General features: G+C 43.3%; 1 protein-coding gene across 3 annotated transcripts in view; it reads right to left on the bottom strand.

Annotated features, from left to right (window-relative positions):
* The window catches only part of LOC139263749 (coagulation factor XIII A chain-like), a 134,980-nt gene extending 120,059 nt beyond the window's left edge, over window positions 1-14,921 (bottom strand). For 2 of the 3 annotated variants that reach the window (XM_070879787.1, XM_070879789.1), the window contains exons 1-2: window positions 14,861-14,921; window positions 11,006-11,186 (exon numbers count right to left, since the gene is read on the bottom strand). In XM_070879787.1, the coding sequence (XP_070735888.1) occupies window positions 11,006-11,168 (163 nt within the window). In that variant the 5' untranslated portion in view covers window positions 11,169-11,186; window positions 14,861-14,921. The remainder of the gene's footprint in view (window positions 1-11,005; window positions 11,187-14,860) is intronic. The other variant, XM_070879788.1, reaches the window with a different exon arrangement.
* Window positions 14,922-16,443: the final 1,522 nt, after the last annotated feature.

Here is a 16,443-nt window from a genome sequence, read left to right as displayed (position 1 = left end):
AAGGGTAACTGCTGGAGAGCATGTTTTCTGATTTCTCAGCTGAGACTGAATTCAGGTCAAAGTTTCAGGTGGGAGAGTGTGTGGGCAGTGAAATAACGTCTGCCAAGATTTAATTATTCTCATATACAGTAGACACCTTGAATTGTTGGAGAAATACCACCAACGATGCCTCTGCAAGATCCTGCAAATCCAATGGGAGCACAGACGCACCAACGTCAGTGTTCTCGATCAGGCCAACATCCGCAGCATGGAAGCACTGACCACACTCGACCAGCTGCGTTGGGCGGGCCACATTGTCCGCATGCCCGACACAAGACTCCCAAAGCAAGCGCTCTACTCGGAACTCCTACACGGCAAGCGAGCCCCAGGTGGGCGGAGGAAATGTTTGAAGGACATCCTCAAAGCCTCCTTGATAAAGTGCAACATCCCACTGACACCTGGGAGTCCCTGGTCATAGACCGCCCTAAGTGGAGGAAGAGCATCCAGGAGGGCGCTGAGCACTTCGAGTCTCGTCGCCGAGAGCATGCAGGAAGCAAGCGCAGGCAGCAGAAGGAGCGTGCGGCAGACCAGGCTCGCCACCCACCCTTTCCTCTAACAACTGTCTGTCCCACCTGCGACAGAGACTGTAATTCCCATATTGGACTGTCCCGTCATCTGAGAACTCACTTTTGAAGTGGAAGCAAGTCTTCCTCGATTTCGAAGGACTGCCTATGATGATAATGATTCTCCTGCATACTTATTTTGGGTTGGAATGGCACTGAGGTGGGTTATAGGAACATAGGAACAAGAGTAGGTCATTCAGCCCCTCGGGCCTGTTCTATTATTCATTGAGATCATGGCTCATCTGCGTCTCCATTTTCCAACCTTTGCTCCATATCTCTAGATCCCCTTACCTAACAAAACTCCATTGCTCTCAGTCTTGAAAGCTCCAATTGTCTGGAATAGTCAGTCGCCTAGACTGTGCTCGACTCCTGTCTAGGGGTGCGATGTGTGGAAAGCAAGCAATAACAAGGAATAGAAAAAAAGACTAGTCAAAATGTTTAGATTGGACAACCACTTTTCAAGAGCTTTAACTGTCTGTGAGGTTTCTAATCTCTTCCACCAGTGTCTTTATGGCTAATATTATCTTAAGAACCAGATGTATTTTAATCAATTCTGAATCAGCCCTTCTGCATTATCATTTCCTTTTGTGTTTCTTAAAAATGTCACCATTGTGTGAGGAAATATGCAAAAAACCTCAAGGAATGGCAGTGCATCTATATTATAAAAAAAAACATTTTTTGGGGGTTGAAAGTAGGAAATGCCTATTTAAATGAGCTTGTCAGAGCTGATATTTTTTCCATTCATAGAGTGTGGCATTATGCCAAAACTGCAAGTACTACACTGACATAAAACAAACCCTGATGCTAAAGGCTACTATAAAGGAAAAGAACATTAAGGGCAGCAAAGGCTTTATCTGCAGAGATGCATCTTTCATGAGCCAAGACATGAAAGGACTCCTAAGTCCCTTGCCATCTGCTTCTTAAGTGCTTATTTTATTTTGATTCTTACATCTGCAAAAATGTAGTTGGTTTATTAATTCAGAAAAGCTGCACCCTCAAACTTTTACATGTGACAGACACTTACACATGCAACGAACACTTTTGTGTTTAGCAGACAAATTAATCGAAGGTTACGTCCTGTGCTTATAACAGTTTATGTACAAGAGCATCTTATGCATTCAATAATTTGGCAACCTACAGCATCCCCTCTGAGTAACTGCCGAACATGTTTGAACACCTGGAATAGTTGACATTCCAGATGTGCCTTCAGAAATGTGGCCATTACTCACACAATTGATCCACCCTACTTGGTCGACACAGCTTAAAAGGGGCATTGCTCTTGGGGGGGAATGTGTCACCGCGCTGAATACTCTGCAGCGTTTTTGTGCATGTGGTTATAATGTTGTTCAAAATCGGTAAACTCGCTGTTTTAAAAACTGGGGCAGTCACTTCACCTGGTTAGTGCACAGGGGTTGGAGTAACAATGGAATAATATATTCACACGGCTAATTACAGATTTTTTTTTTAGTTTCAGCATAGGTTATCACAAAATTCTGGAAGTTTGCATTGCAGTAGATATGAGAAGGAGGAGAGTGTTCCAAATATAGATGTAATTCCAGCCCAGCTGCATAACTAGAAGACGAGTGTACATTTAGATCTTGGCTGAATTTGTGCTAAAATGGAGAATTTAGGCTGCTATCATGTGTTTGCAGTCGAAGCTATTTTCTTCTGTTTACCAGATGTACAAAAAGTGAGAAAAAGCCATCTGCGTAGTTCAGGAACTGTCAATTATTGAATCCAACTTCAAAGTGGATGGGGGTGAAATCAGTCATCGTCAGTAATGTGAAAGGGGCTCGAGGCGAATTGGCAGTTCATTTTACAACGCACCCGATTTTATTCTGAAGTTAATGGAAAAGAAAAATCGAGCACTGTGTAAAACGGGCTGCTGATTTGCTATGAGCCTGTCTCACGCCACTGGCGAAGACGAATTTCCCCTCCCCCCCCCTTACCATCAATGTCTAATTTTCCAACCAGTCAAAATTTGTGTGCCATTACGGGGGATTATCTGGGGGAGGATGTCGGACGGATTTTTTGTTATTCTCTCAAAGCCATCCACAATCCACAATCTGGATGGCACTCCTCGCTACCCCAACCTTACAGTGGAACTCAATATGCAGCAACTAACTCATTTTCAGAACTGGCTCTGCTGTGGTTTAGTGGCTTGCACACTTGCCTCCGAACCGCAAATTTGTTGGTTCAAGTCCCACTTCAGCACATAACTCTAGGTTGACACCCCAGGGCAGTACTGAGGGAGTGCTGCACTGTCAGAGGTGCTGTCTTTTGGAAGAGATGTTAAACCGAGGCCCTGTCTGCTCTCTCAGGTGGACGTAAACGATCCCATGGCACTATTTTGAAGAAGAGCAGGGGAGTTATTCCTGGTGTCCTGGCCAATATTTATCCCTCAATCAACATAACAAGAAGAGTTTATCTGGTCATTATCACATTTGTGGGAGTTTGGCTGCCGCGTTGCCCATACCCTGCTCGGAAATCTGCGAGACCATCAGCAGGCCGGGGCCATTGGAGGGAGCAGTGTGCGGCGGTATACCACTGCAGGGAGCAGCGCGTGCTGCTGCAGGAGGGCGATGGCTACAAAGCCAGATCGCTGATTGCAGTGCGGGCAGGCACAGCAGGAGGGGGCGAAGGAACGGCAAAAGTCCGTAGAGGGAAGTGATCGGGGCCCAGGAGAGGCGTGAATCTAGGGCCCAGAAGAGGCGAGGGCCCAGGGGCAGCACGGGCCAGCCCACACTGCGATAGGTGTGCACGCTCGGTCTGTGCAGCAGAGCTGGTCTCCAGTTAGTTTTGGGTAATCCTTGCCACTGGACCAAGACCTAGCTCTGTCAAGCCCGTGTGGTGGCTGGTGTGCAACGACCACCACATGTTAAAAAAATCCAAGCACAGGCATCTTCCACCCTTCACGATGTAGTTCGGGATCTGGAATATTAGGTCCTTCATTGAAACACCTGTGAACTCATCCCTTTTTGGCATGGAAGCAAGTCATCCTCGCTTCGAGAGACCGCCTATGATGGATGACCCTGTATTACAACAGTAACGACACCCCAAAAGTACTTCATTGGCATTAAAGCATTTTGAGATGTCCGGTGGTCATAAAAGGCGCTATATAAATCCAAGTCTTTCTTTCTTCAGTTGTCAGACAACTCCCCAATAAAACCACACCACTCCTTTAATCAAAACTGACTCTCAAACCTGCTTTTATGCGACTATTATGCCTACGTTATGTCAAATAAGATCTCACATTTACAAAAATGTTCCAATTTGTTTATTTTTTAAGCTTTTCTTCAGTCTTCTTGCTTTAGAGCATTTCTTTTGTCATGACAACAAGGTTTTATTTCTACCTGAATACATTCCATTATTTATTTAGAGGGGATTTCAAACTGAATTGTATCTTATTTCCCACCAGAACACATCCTTTCGGAATATTTTGAGTGTTGAATTTCAATGGGCACTTTGTCGAACTCAAAACTACATTTATTGAAAGCTGTTTTCATTAGTCCAGGAGATTATGGGGTGATATGCTGGAGGTGTATAAAATTATGTCGAGGTGGAACAGAGTGGTTGAAATAGACTGTTTCCAGTGATTGAAGAGGTATAGAACGAAGCGACGGAAATAGAAAATTAAAAGAGGTTTAGGACAGAGAGCAGGAGGGATTTTATTTTTTAAAACACAGAGGGTTGTGAGGGTACAGAAAACACTACCGCAGATAACATTATGGAAGTGCAGTGGAAATCTCGTTTACATATTTTTGCCAAAGTTAGTGATAGAGCAGGAGCAGCTCTCAGGAAATTCCCAACCCGTATCAAAATGACTGAACCAGTTAGATCGGCGGTTGAAGGAAAAGAGAATAAAAAGATAGAAAGACTAGTATTTACATAGTGCCTTTTGCGACCACCAGACGTCTCAAAGTGCTTTACAGCCAATGAAGTACTTTTGGAGTGCTGTCACTGTTGTAATGTAGGAAACGCGGCAGCCAACTCACGCACACAGCAAATTCACACAAACAGCACTGTGATAATGACCAGATAATCTGCTTATTACGATGTTGATTGAGGGATAAATATTGGCCAGGACGCCGGGGATAACTCCCCTGCTCTTCCTTGAAATAGTGCCACGGGATCTTTTACATCCACCTGAGAGGGCAGACGGGGCCTCGGTTTAACGTCTCATTCGAAAGACGGCAGCTCTGACAGTGCAGCACTCCCTCAGCACTGCACTGGAGTGTCAGCCTGGATTTTTGTGCTCGAGTCTCTGGAGTGGGACTTGAACCCACGACCTTCAGAGGCGAGGGTGCTGCCCACGGCTGAAGAAAATGAGGTGGGAGGGGCCAGGAACATTCACCTTTCACCTCATCTACATCCCTATGCCGGCTTGTGCCTGCTGCAGGCATACGACCAGCTACATCCATTTGAGGTATCACTGACAATCCCAGGGCAGCATTGTGGGAGGGAGGCCTGATCTGACACAATGGGGGTCTCCATCCCACTTCCTTTTCACCGCACCTGGGAACTGAGGCACAATATAGAAAAAAAAAATCACGAATGATAGAATATATAGCTCTTCTGTTAAGCAAGCATATTCCTTGAAGATAAATTGCTGGCATACATTGCATGATGTCCAATTTTTAGCCAATTCACAAGAATGTTTCACTGTCTTCTTGTGCATTATAGTCCATTTTAGTATCTAATGCTCCACTTGTCATTTATCCCAATCTTACAGTGGGGACAAAGAGAGGACAGAGAGGTAGAAAAACAGCTTGCGATTTATTTTAACTTAAGAAGTTAAGTGATCTTTTATTTGCAAGGATGCCTTTTTGGGTGTAGGTTCATTTTTAAACTACGAATGCACTTTTACCAATGGAAGAAAACAGCAGAGGCAAGTGTAAAAGGAGCATTTCATTTAGAATTCTACATTTGATCTCCTATAGACTGGGTATGTCACTCAAAGATATTCTCTCTGGCTGAAGCAGTAACTCCGTACTGAATTATTTACTTTGTGTGGGACGAACCAGCGACAGTTAATGTTATCAATGAGCACTCAGTTCCTGTAACAATAGTGTTTTTATTAATATGCTCAAGGATGGAATAAATATAGATTTATCAACAGGAAGGAGGCATTGTGAGGCATTAGTGATATGCCTATTCAGATAGTGTCACATAGCAGATGACAAAAGCATAAATCATACATGTATGTTATTAAATAGAATGACATAGAATATACAGCACAGATATAGGCCATTCAGCCTAACAGTCCATGCCAACGTTTATGCTCCTCCTGAGTCTCCTCTTAGTCTTCCTCCTCTAACTCCATCAGAATAACCTTCTATTCCCTCCGCTCTCATGTGCTTATCTAGCTTCGCCTTAAATGCATCTATATTATTCAGCTGTCTCAACTGTGGCTCAGTGGGTAATATTCTCACCTCTGAGTCAGAAGGTTGTGTGTTCATGTCCCACTCCAGAGATCTGAGCTTAATAATCTAGGCTGACACTCCAGCGCAGTACTAAAGGTGTGCTGCACTGTCAGAGGTGCCGTCTTTCAGATGAGACCTTAAACCGAGGCCCTGTCTGCTCTCTCAGGTGGATGTAAAAGATCCCATGGCACGATTTCGAAGAAGAGCAGAGGAGTTATCCCCGGTGTCCTGGGCCAATATTTATCCCTCAATCAACATCACTAAAACAGTTTATCTGGTCATTATCACATTGCTGCTTGTGGGAGCTTGCTGTGCGCAAATTGGCTGCTGCGCTTCCTACATTACAACAGTGATTACACTTCAAAAAGTACTTCATTGGCTGTAAAGTACTTTGGGATGTCCGGTGGTCGTGAAAGGCGCTATCTAAATGCAAGTCATTCTTTCTTTCTATTCGCCTCAATCACTCCCTGTGGTAGCGAGTTCCACATCTCACCACTCTCTGACTTAAGAAGTTACTTCTGAATTCCCTATTTGACTTCTTGCTGACTATCTTATATTGATAGAGTTATACATTTTATCTCCTATAGACTTGATTTTTCAGTCAAAAATATCCTCTCTGGATGAATAAGAACATAAGAAATAGGAGCAGGAGTAGGCCATATTGCCCCTCGAGCCTGCTCCGCCATTCAATAAGATCATGGCTGATCTGATCATGGACTCAGCTCCACTTCCCCGCCCGCTCCCCATAACCCCTTATCCCCTTATCATTTAAGAAACTGTCTATTTCTGACTTAAATTTATTCCATGTCCCAGCTTCCACAGCTCTCTGAGGCAACGAATTCCACAGATTTACAACCCTCAAAAGAAATGTCTCCTCATCTCTGTTTTAAATGGGCAGCCCCTTATTCTAAGATCATGTAACTCTGTTATCACAACCTTAACTTTGGGGACGATTTTAACCCTACTCACTCAGCAGAAACCTAGCGGGTGGGCAGTTAAAATCGCCCTGGCTCTTACCTGTCTGAAAGCCGCCATGATCGTAACATCTGCAATTTTAACCTGCTCTCCCGAGCAGGCAGCAAGGACAGACGCCCAGAGCCAACAGGGTTCTTCTTTACATAGGCATGTTGCAGCCCGATGACATAATTGAGACCCGACTGTAATTTTAACTCAGGCCTGAGTGGGGAATCCACCTGGAGTTAAAATTGTGGCCTTTGTGCTATGACTACCTCAACCCGATCTACCTTAGATAATATGTGAGTCAATCTCCTGTTGTGTTGCACATGTCAAGTCAAAAACAAGTCTAGTCTTTAGGTGAAGCAGTTAGAGAGTTAATTGGAACCACTTGCGCAGATATAATTAAGTCCCATTCTAAAGCCAGGCATTCTGTCCCTTTTTATATATTTCATTATAAATTCCTATGTCTGCATTATAATGATAAAATGCATATGTGCATTTGTCATGCTGTAATTACACACTCCCGCCAGTAGTAGTGCTACAACACCTTTGCTGACAGGTGGTTGCTCATGACAGCATGCAAGTTTACATATGCAGTTTTCATTTTAAATTTGGACATAGACATTTATAATAGAAAAGTGGATTTAAAATGCTTGCAGATTTAAGATTTTTAATGCATTATATTATATTATCCCAGAAATTCCTCTGGGGATCTTCCCGCGGGCAATTGCCTCCTTGCTGGATATTTTTTACGAATTTACCTGGTGATCTAGGAGGCGCCCTGATTTCTGATGAGGAGGCCTTCTCCTCCCACGCTGCGAAGCGTGCTCCCGCCCAGAGGGTCCCGACGCAGAAGATGCAGTCATGTGTGACTGCTCAGCCAATCAGGTAAGTATTTCACAGGTTCCCACTAATAGCACTGAGACTCGCGTATCTACGAGCTCAGTGCTATTAATGGAAACAACACTAAATAATTAAAAAAAACAGACCACACATATTTAAATTAATTGAAATTACAGTTATTATGTCTTACAAAAATAAAATATTTTCCCGATTTTTAAAAAAGTTTTTAAAATTATGGTTAAAATAAACTTACCGTAGAGGAGAGGGTTTTTAAGAATAAAATGTGTTTTTATAACTTTATTTTAAAATGTTTTTGTCTATTTTTAAACACTTGCGCCTGTAAAAGTTGGCTATACACCTGCTTTTGCAGGCGCAAGATTTTTGAGGACATTTGCTTGGCAAGATATCCGTAAATATCGGAAATCTTGCCCTGCAAATGTCCTCGCTCCCGATCTGCGGATGATCTGTCAAGCCAGAAACTTGACAGATTGGAAAAGCCGTTTTTCACGCATGCGCATTGCGTGCTGAAAACCAGCTTTTCCAACGCCTTTCCGAGTCCGAAGAAATTTTGTACGGATCCAGGACATCGGAATTCCAGCACCAATATATTCCAACTTTTCAAACAATGACCGGTGGCTGCCTACTGAAATTTATTTGGTCTTCAAACTAAGATTTTCTGGCTGTGGTCTATACATTCGCTTACAAACAACTGACAGATTTCCAATATAAACTTGTAGCATAATCAAACGATTCATTTTGTCTGAAAGCAACTGGCTCCAATAGATAACATTTTAAAAAGCCTTGGACTGGATTTTCGGTTGCCTGACGCGTCAGTTAGCGGCCAGAGGGGACGTTAATGGGAGTGTAAGAGGTTACCTACTGGTAGTGCAGCGTTTAGTGCTCCGACCAAAAATTCATTGGAGGCTCACCTGGGCACAGACCCCGATCGTGACGTATTCCTGGTGCAACACCCATGCTTGCGCCCAAGTCATAAAATTAGGTGCGGCTGTCTGGAAAAACAGTCGGTTTTTCAGGCTTGCAGAGTCGTTAACTGGTTGCTACTTAAAGGGATGAGGAAGCGATTCCCTCGGAGGTCACAGTCAGTGCAACGTTTACACACAGCACGGTGCATGTGCCTCCGAGTTTGCAGCGGCAGACAAGACATAACAGTACATGTTGGAAACAAGTGATTTTGAAAACTTTAATGGGTGCGTTACTACACCAAGCCTTTAAAACTTGGCTGTTGCTGAAGTCTGACTCGAAGTTCTGCGCATGCACAATGGGTCCGCCAAGTTTACCGACCAAACTTTCGTTATCACCGCCCCACCACCCCCAGCTCTGATGTGCAACGGCTGATTTAGCGCCACTGTCAGCTCCTCGCCCGATTCTGACGAATTTCTGGGCGGAGGGCGCAAACTTTTTCAAGGCGCTAAAATTACCGCTCCGTCTGGGTTACCGCCCCAAATGAGGCGCGACCGAATTTCTCCCCGCTAAGTTTAAAGAAATCTAATTGCCATGACACATCTGGAAAGTGAGTCAAGCACGTTTTAGTGACTCGACAAAATTCAGTCTTCAACTCGAAATTTGTGCTGCATTGGCTGTCAGAATGGTGGCTAAATTGAGGCTGATATGTAAAATTCAGCTTATTTCTGTAAGAAGGAACTTACTGGCATTACTGTTCTACCAGTGAGTTGATATGACAAGTATACACTAAGCAAATGAACAGCCTCGATCACTCAATTCAGAAGAAGGTATTATTGTAAAGGGTTACCTTGTATGTGAGATACTGGCTTATTCACTACTTTATGAATCATATGTGCACTATCTCTTGATGTAATGTATGTACATAAGGTCTGCCCACCACCAGGGGGCACTAACATCGGAGGTTTTAGAGTCATAGGTACACTCGTGCTGGGCCCGGTACATAACCTGAACTTCACCTTTGTATCTTCACTTCTGGAAGCCATTAAAGACTGACCAGGTTACACCTAGTCACTGGCTCACAGTACGGAGTTCATTGTATCATTTCACACACCACACTCGATAACTTCATGTGTGGGATCCTTTCCAACCTTTCCCTAGTCTCTCATTTGCTAAGTGTCACAGTGAATGGAGTCCTGACATTGTCTGGAAACCACTGTTGGCATTGAGGCACAGCTCTAAACCACACCTATGTGGCCTTCACACAGCAGTGAATAGAATTTCTTACTTTTGGCAAGTTGATTTTCACTGCGTAGTAGATAATGCCTATAGCACTTTATTCTGCTTTTTTTAAAGTGCTAATTTAAGTTCCACTGCAGGAAACAGCAAGCCTCGGCTTAATAGGTTGTTATTTGTGAAGTATGCAATTGATTTCAGGTCAACTGGTAGCTGGAGGAAGCGGAGATTCTTCAAATTACTGAATCTTTCAATCACACTTTGCATTGATATGAAGAACGACAATTTCAATTTGAGCCATTTACTGTAACAGAACATGACCTTACTGTGTTCCTAATTATATCAAAGGATTGATCATTTAATCAATAAACCCGCCTTGGTATAATGACATTTCACAATGTCAAAAGGTTTCCATTCTACTATTTCCATCGCCATAATGGATTTTTGTAACCCAGATAAATACGCACAAAACCCAGCCTGGTTATGATGTTCAAATTCACGCCTCATTTTTCCAGTTGTGGGAATTAGTTAATCATTTTAGTGCTACCAATAACGCATAATATATTAGAATCATAGAGTCATAGAATGGTTACAGCATAGAAGGAGGCCATTCGACCCATCGAGCCCGTGCCGGCTCTCTGCAAGAGCACTTCAGCTAGTCTACTCCCCCGCTCTTTCCTCGTAGCCCTGTAATTTTTTTTCCCCTTCAGCTACTTATCCAATTCTCTTTGGAAAACCACAATTGAATCTGCCTCCACCATCCTTTCGGGGCCCTGCATTCCAGATTCTAACCACTCGCTGTGTAAAAAAGTTTTTCCCCATGTAGCCTTTGGTTCTTCTGCCAATCGCCTTAAATCTGTGTCCTCTGGTTCTCAAACCTTCCGCCAATTGGAACAGTTTCTCTCTATCTACTCTGTCCAGACCCCTCGTGATTTTGAGCACCTCTATCACATCTCCTCCCAACCTTCTCTGCTCCCAGGAGAACAACCCACAGCTTCTCCTTGAAAGACCTTGGCCAAGTACCTTCTAGGTTGACTGTTCCTCTAGGTTTGAGCCCGCCGAAGTACTGAAAGTCCGGTACTGAATTCTCTTCGGCATTGGAGTAATTGGAAGGGGTGTTTCTGCGACCAACATATGAAGCTAATGGTTCCCTTCGGTTTGAGTCATCAGTGCTGGATTCAGACATTGCCAGACAGAAAACTTGCTGAAACAAAAGAAGACAAGCTGGGTCAGATTAACGTAGTCTACAAAGAGTGAGCATTTAACAGCTGGATGGAAAGCAAAACAAATAACCTGGTTGCCATAGAGATGCATATTACCAGTATCTAAGGACATGTAAGTCACCCTTCTCTGTTTCAAAGTTCACCCCTCTCACAAGCTAAACATTATTTGATTCAATTAAGTATTTGCAAATGTAATAACAGTGCAAATGCTGGAAATCGGAAACATGTTGGAAATGCTCAGCCGGTCAGTCAGCATCTGTGGAGAGAGGGTGGGGTTAACAGTTCAGGTCAAGGACCTTTTGTCAGAACAGTGCCCGTCTTCCGCAGTATTAATGTCTGTCAAATGAACTCATAACCGACCACTTCCCTTTTTATGCATCTATGAAGGTAACTTCATCAGTTTGGGATAGGCATGATGGAGCTTATGGTCAAATTATGCCACTAACAGTCATAGACCAAGCTGATATAGCAAGAATGTCCTTTTGGTACCAGAAGACCATCACCATCCATGGAACTGTATCTCAACATGAATCGTTCAAGAAGGAAAGGTTAGGAGAAATCAGAGGACATACTGGGGAAGGTGGATGGGTTGCGGGGGGTGGGGGGAGCTTTTAATAAGGTTCATTTTCCGAGAGTTGGCGGTGCTCATCACAATGGGTCAGTTTTATTGAGGCTAGTATTGCACCATCTGCAGTCGCACATGACCCATACCTACGAGTGACCTCCTATTGGTTATATTGAGCACTTCTCCCACTCCAAATGTTTTGATGGTGGATCTTTTCTTAAGGTCCTCAAATCAATTTTGAAGATTGCACCCAATAGTTATCTATTAAACTCTGATATTTTTCATAATTATTAAAAAGAACTTCGGTGTTGCATCATAACTGTAGGTGGGATCACTAACGACATAGTTACACAGTGCTTTTTAGGTATAACGTAAAATTATCTTTTTAAACGATTAATAAATAGGAACGACAGCCCACTCCTGTGTCTTATATAGTATCTACAACACAGAAACAGGCCATTCAGCCCAACAGGTCCATGCCGGTGTATATGCTCCACACGAGCCTCCTCCCACTCTTCTTCAGCTAACTCCATCAATATATCCCTCTATTCCTTTCTCCCTCGTGCTTATCCAGCTTCCCCTTAAATGCACCTACGCTAGTCGCCTCAACTACTCCTTGTGGAAGTGAGTTCCACATTCTAACTACTCTCTATTAAGCACCTGTATTCAACCCATACTGGCCCTGGGAACTGCACTGTGCATAACCCTTTGCAACCGGGGAATGATGCCAAGCCAGAGTGCGACACAGTGACAGATAGCTGCGAGAGGCTTATGATTTCATCTGTCGCTGCACTCCACCATGGACAAGGAGGTTGGTCGGATCAGTCCATTGAGGAGAACTGACCAATGTAAAAAAAGAAACATAGAAATTGCTGATCATGCAACTTCAGTACCCCATTCCTGCTTTCTCTCCATACCCCTTGATCCCTTTAGCTGTAAGGGCCACATCTAACTCCCTATTGAATATATCTAACGAACTGGCCTCAACAACTTTCTGTGGTAGAGAATTCCACAGGTTCACAATTCTCTGAGTGAAGAAGTTTCTCCTCATCTTGGAAAGACAGGATTCTCTGATCCCAAGGGATTTGTTAGCAGGAGAATTGCTAACATTACACCTAACCATCATCATCATAGGCAGTCCCTCGGGGTCGAGGATGACTTGCTTCCACACTCACAATGAGTACTCAGGTGATTGATGAACTCATTTTAAACGGTGGAAGATGCCTGTGCGTGAATTATTTCAACGCGGGGTGGCCGTTGCACACCAGCCACCACACGGGCTTGACGGAGCAAGGTCTTGGTCCATGGCAAGGGGATCCAAGACGAGTGGAGACCAGGCTCTGTCGCATGTGCCAATACATACACACAAACTCAAACACGCTCCTACTGTTTGCCTTCCTTCCTCCTTCACACAGGACCTCTCTCTACGTGGAATTCATAGTACGCAATGTGAGCCTCACCACCTCACAGCCTCACTATTGGCCCGTGTTGCGCCTTCCCTTGGGTCTTGTCCACGCTGCTCCACCTCTGGACTCCAACCTCTCCGCTCCTCCGTGCCTCGTCTGTCCTCTCCTCCCCCGGCCTCCGGACCTCACCCCGGACCAATTACACCTAACATTCTACTCTTGAAGGGCACATTTAAATAAATATTGAACCGCTATCTAAAAAGGTTAAAAAAATGAAAATAAGATTACAAAAAAGGTGAAGAACACACCTGCGGGTGACTATTTCCAATTGTGTACTTTTACACTTGACCCTGAAATATTAGAGGCCATGGATGTCTCCAAATTAAAGCTAGTATTCGAACAACGCCCAAATTAATGTGATTTTTTTAAACGTATTTTTTTATATTAACAAAGTAAAAAATATTGTTCTTTTAAGAAAAGTTTTTACATTTATACACTGCCTTTCATATCCTCAGGAAGTTTCAAAGCACTTCACAGTCAATTAATTACCTCAAAGTGTAGTCAGTGTTTAAAACTGAAATAAATAGATACAATCTGGGGGGAAAACACTTAAAAAAATGGCACATAAGGCTTTTAGCAACAGTTCTGAAGAACATCGGGGTCTATCCGTTTAGCCACGTCAAGCTCCTGCAGATAAGGACACGTGCTTCAAACCGTTTCCACATTAAATCGTTGAGAAGCATATTTTCTGTGAAGATCAGCACCAGAAATTATTGAAACATTTTAGATAAACATCAAAGAAAGGCGGCACAAAAGTACTGCAAAATCTCACTTAGAAACTGTGTATATCTTTGTGGAGTGAGCCAAAATTGTAACGATTATTTCTTTTAATTGCTTTTGAAAAGCACAACAGAGTGAAAACTAGTAAATTATCGCATGCTTTGTAAACAAAACATTAAGTTGGATGTTTTAAAAAAAAGGCATTTAAACCAAAGCAATGGCACGCCAGGGAAGCAAACTGATTAACAGACTCAATCGTTTGATTGAAATAACCCCACTAAATATCATTTACCGGAGCCAAAAATAAATCAGAAACAAAGAGAGACCCATTAAACAAATATAGACAGGGGGAAAAAAACATAATCCTGCAGATTCCAGCCCCTTCAAACAGGGTTTGGAGACATATCAATAAACTCTATTTCACAGACCCAGAAGTGACTCAAATGACTATTACTGCATGAAGACCGGGCATAATAATTTATTTTTAAAAGTTCAACAGCAAAACGTTACGGCTGCGTTACTGACGATAAGGTGCAATTTCACCATTCACATTTCAACTGCTAGGATTTTATTTGTCCAACACTTCGAACTAAAAAAGACAAATGGTCACAGCATCCAGATTAAAATGTCACTTTTGGATTGATAAATCAGAGCTTAGATATATAATCGAGAGATTTAAAGATTGTCCTAAATTTAAACCAGCAGCCTGCAAATGGTATATTTCTCGCAGACAATTCACTTAACTTATGAACGCCCACCCCCCCCCCCCCCCAACAAATAAATGTTAACAGTCTGATCACAAAATTCTAACTTAAGTGCAATAAACTGACTCAAATAGCGGTTTGAACATGAAACATAAAATTGCGCCGTGCCAGAAGGTTTCCTTGTGCACAGGCGCCGTTACCTGGGGGGCTTGTACCAGTGACAGCAGAGTGGAGACAGAGCGGAGTGATTTACTGAGGGTGGATAGCGAGACAGAGATGTCTGACTCCACAAGTTTTATACGGCGGCAAAACCCAGCCCCCAACTCGCCTTTGCAAAGAATTTGAGGAACTTTCTTCCGGTTTTGTGGTTGACAATTCCAGCTCACAACAGCAGGCTGGTATCAGCCACTCCACTCCATAACAAACATAACGTGCATTTCAGTATGCACCGTTCACGACCACCCGACGTCCCAAAGCTCCTTATGGCCAATGAAGTACTTTTATTGAAGTGTAATCTCTTTTGTAATGTCGGCACACAGCAGCCAATTTTGTGCACAGCAAGCTCCCACAAACAGCAATGTCATAATGACCAGATGTATCTGTTTTCCCATATAACAGTGACTACACTTCAAAAAGTACTTCATTGGTTGTAAAAGCACTTTGGGACGTCCGGTGGTCGTGAAAGGCGCTATATAAATGCAAGTCTTTCTTCTTTAGTGATGTTGGTCGAGGGATAAATATTAGCCAGGACACCAGGGATAACTCCCCTATTCTTCAAAGGAGTGCCATGGGATCTTTCATGTCCTCTTGAGAGAGCAGATGCAGCCTCAGTTTAATTCCAAAGGCACCACTTCCAACAGTGCAGGACTCCCTCAGTACTGCACTGGAGTGTTAATGTAGATTTTTAGACTCAAGTGGGACTTGAACCCACAGCCTTCTGACCCAGAAGCAAGAGGGCTACCCACTGAGCCACAACTGACATGCTCAAGCGTAACTGAATCGTGCAAGTCTGTCAGCTCTTTATCTTTTCCAGTTTTGACGAAAGTTTATCGACCTGTAACAACAACTTATATTTATATAGCATCGTTACTGCAGTGAAACATCCCAAGGCGCTTCACAGGAGTGTTATGAGATAAAAAATTTGACACCGAGCCGCATAAGTAGAAATTAGTGCAGGTGACCGAAAGCTTGTTCAAAGAGATAGGTTTTAATGAGTGCTTTGAAGGAGGAAAAAGAGGCAGAGAGGCGGAGAGGTTTAGGCAGGAAGTTACAAAGCCAACATTAGCTCTGTTTCTCTCTCTACAAATACTGCCAGACCTGCTGAGTATTTCCAGAATTTTCTGTTTTCATTTCCGATTTCCAGCATCCGTAGTATTTTGCTTTAGAATCATGCACAGCCCGTCTCCGGTTGAATCATAGAATCATAGAAATTTACACCACGGAAGGAGGCCATTCGGCCCATCGTGTCCGTGCCGGCCGACAGAGCTATCCATCCTAATCCCACTTTCCAGCTCTTGGTCTGTAGCCTTGTACAGCGTGGCCTATAGTACTAGTTTCAGAGAAGCCAGCAGGCTACAGATTGTAGGTTATTGGGATTCAAATAGGCAGAAACAATCAGATCATTCAATAAAATCATGTAATACAAGTAGAAAATGCTAAAATTACTCAGTCAGCAGGTCCAGCAGTGTGTGTGGAGAGAGAAACAGAGTTAACATTTGAGATCAATGACCTTTTGTCAGAACTGGTGACAAAACATCACCAACCTGAAATGTTAACTCTGTTT

The sequence above is a fragment of the Pristiophorus japonicus genome, chromosome 5 (genome assembly GCF_044704955.1).
Source record: "Pristiophorus japonicus isolate sPriJap1 chromosome 5, sPriJap1.hap1, whole genome shotgun sequence".
In the NCBI taxonomy this organism is placed as follows: Eukaryota; Metazoa; Chordata; class Chondrichthyes; family Pristiophoridae; genus Pristiophorus; species Pristiophorus japonicus.
The sequence above is the reverse complement of the archived record's forward strand: the minus strand, read 5'-3'. Positions and strand labels throughout refer to the sequence as shown.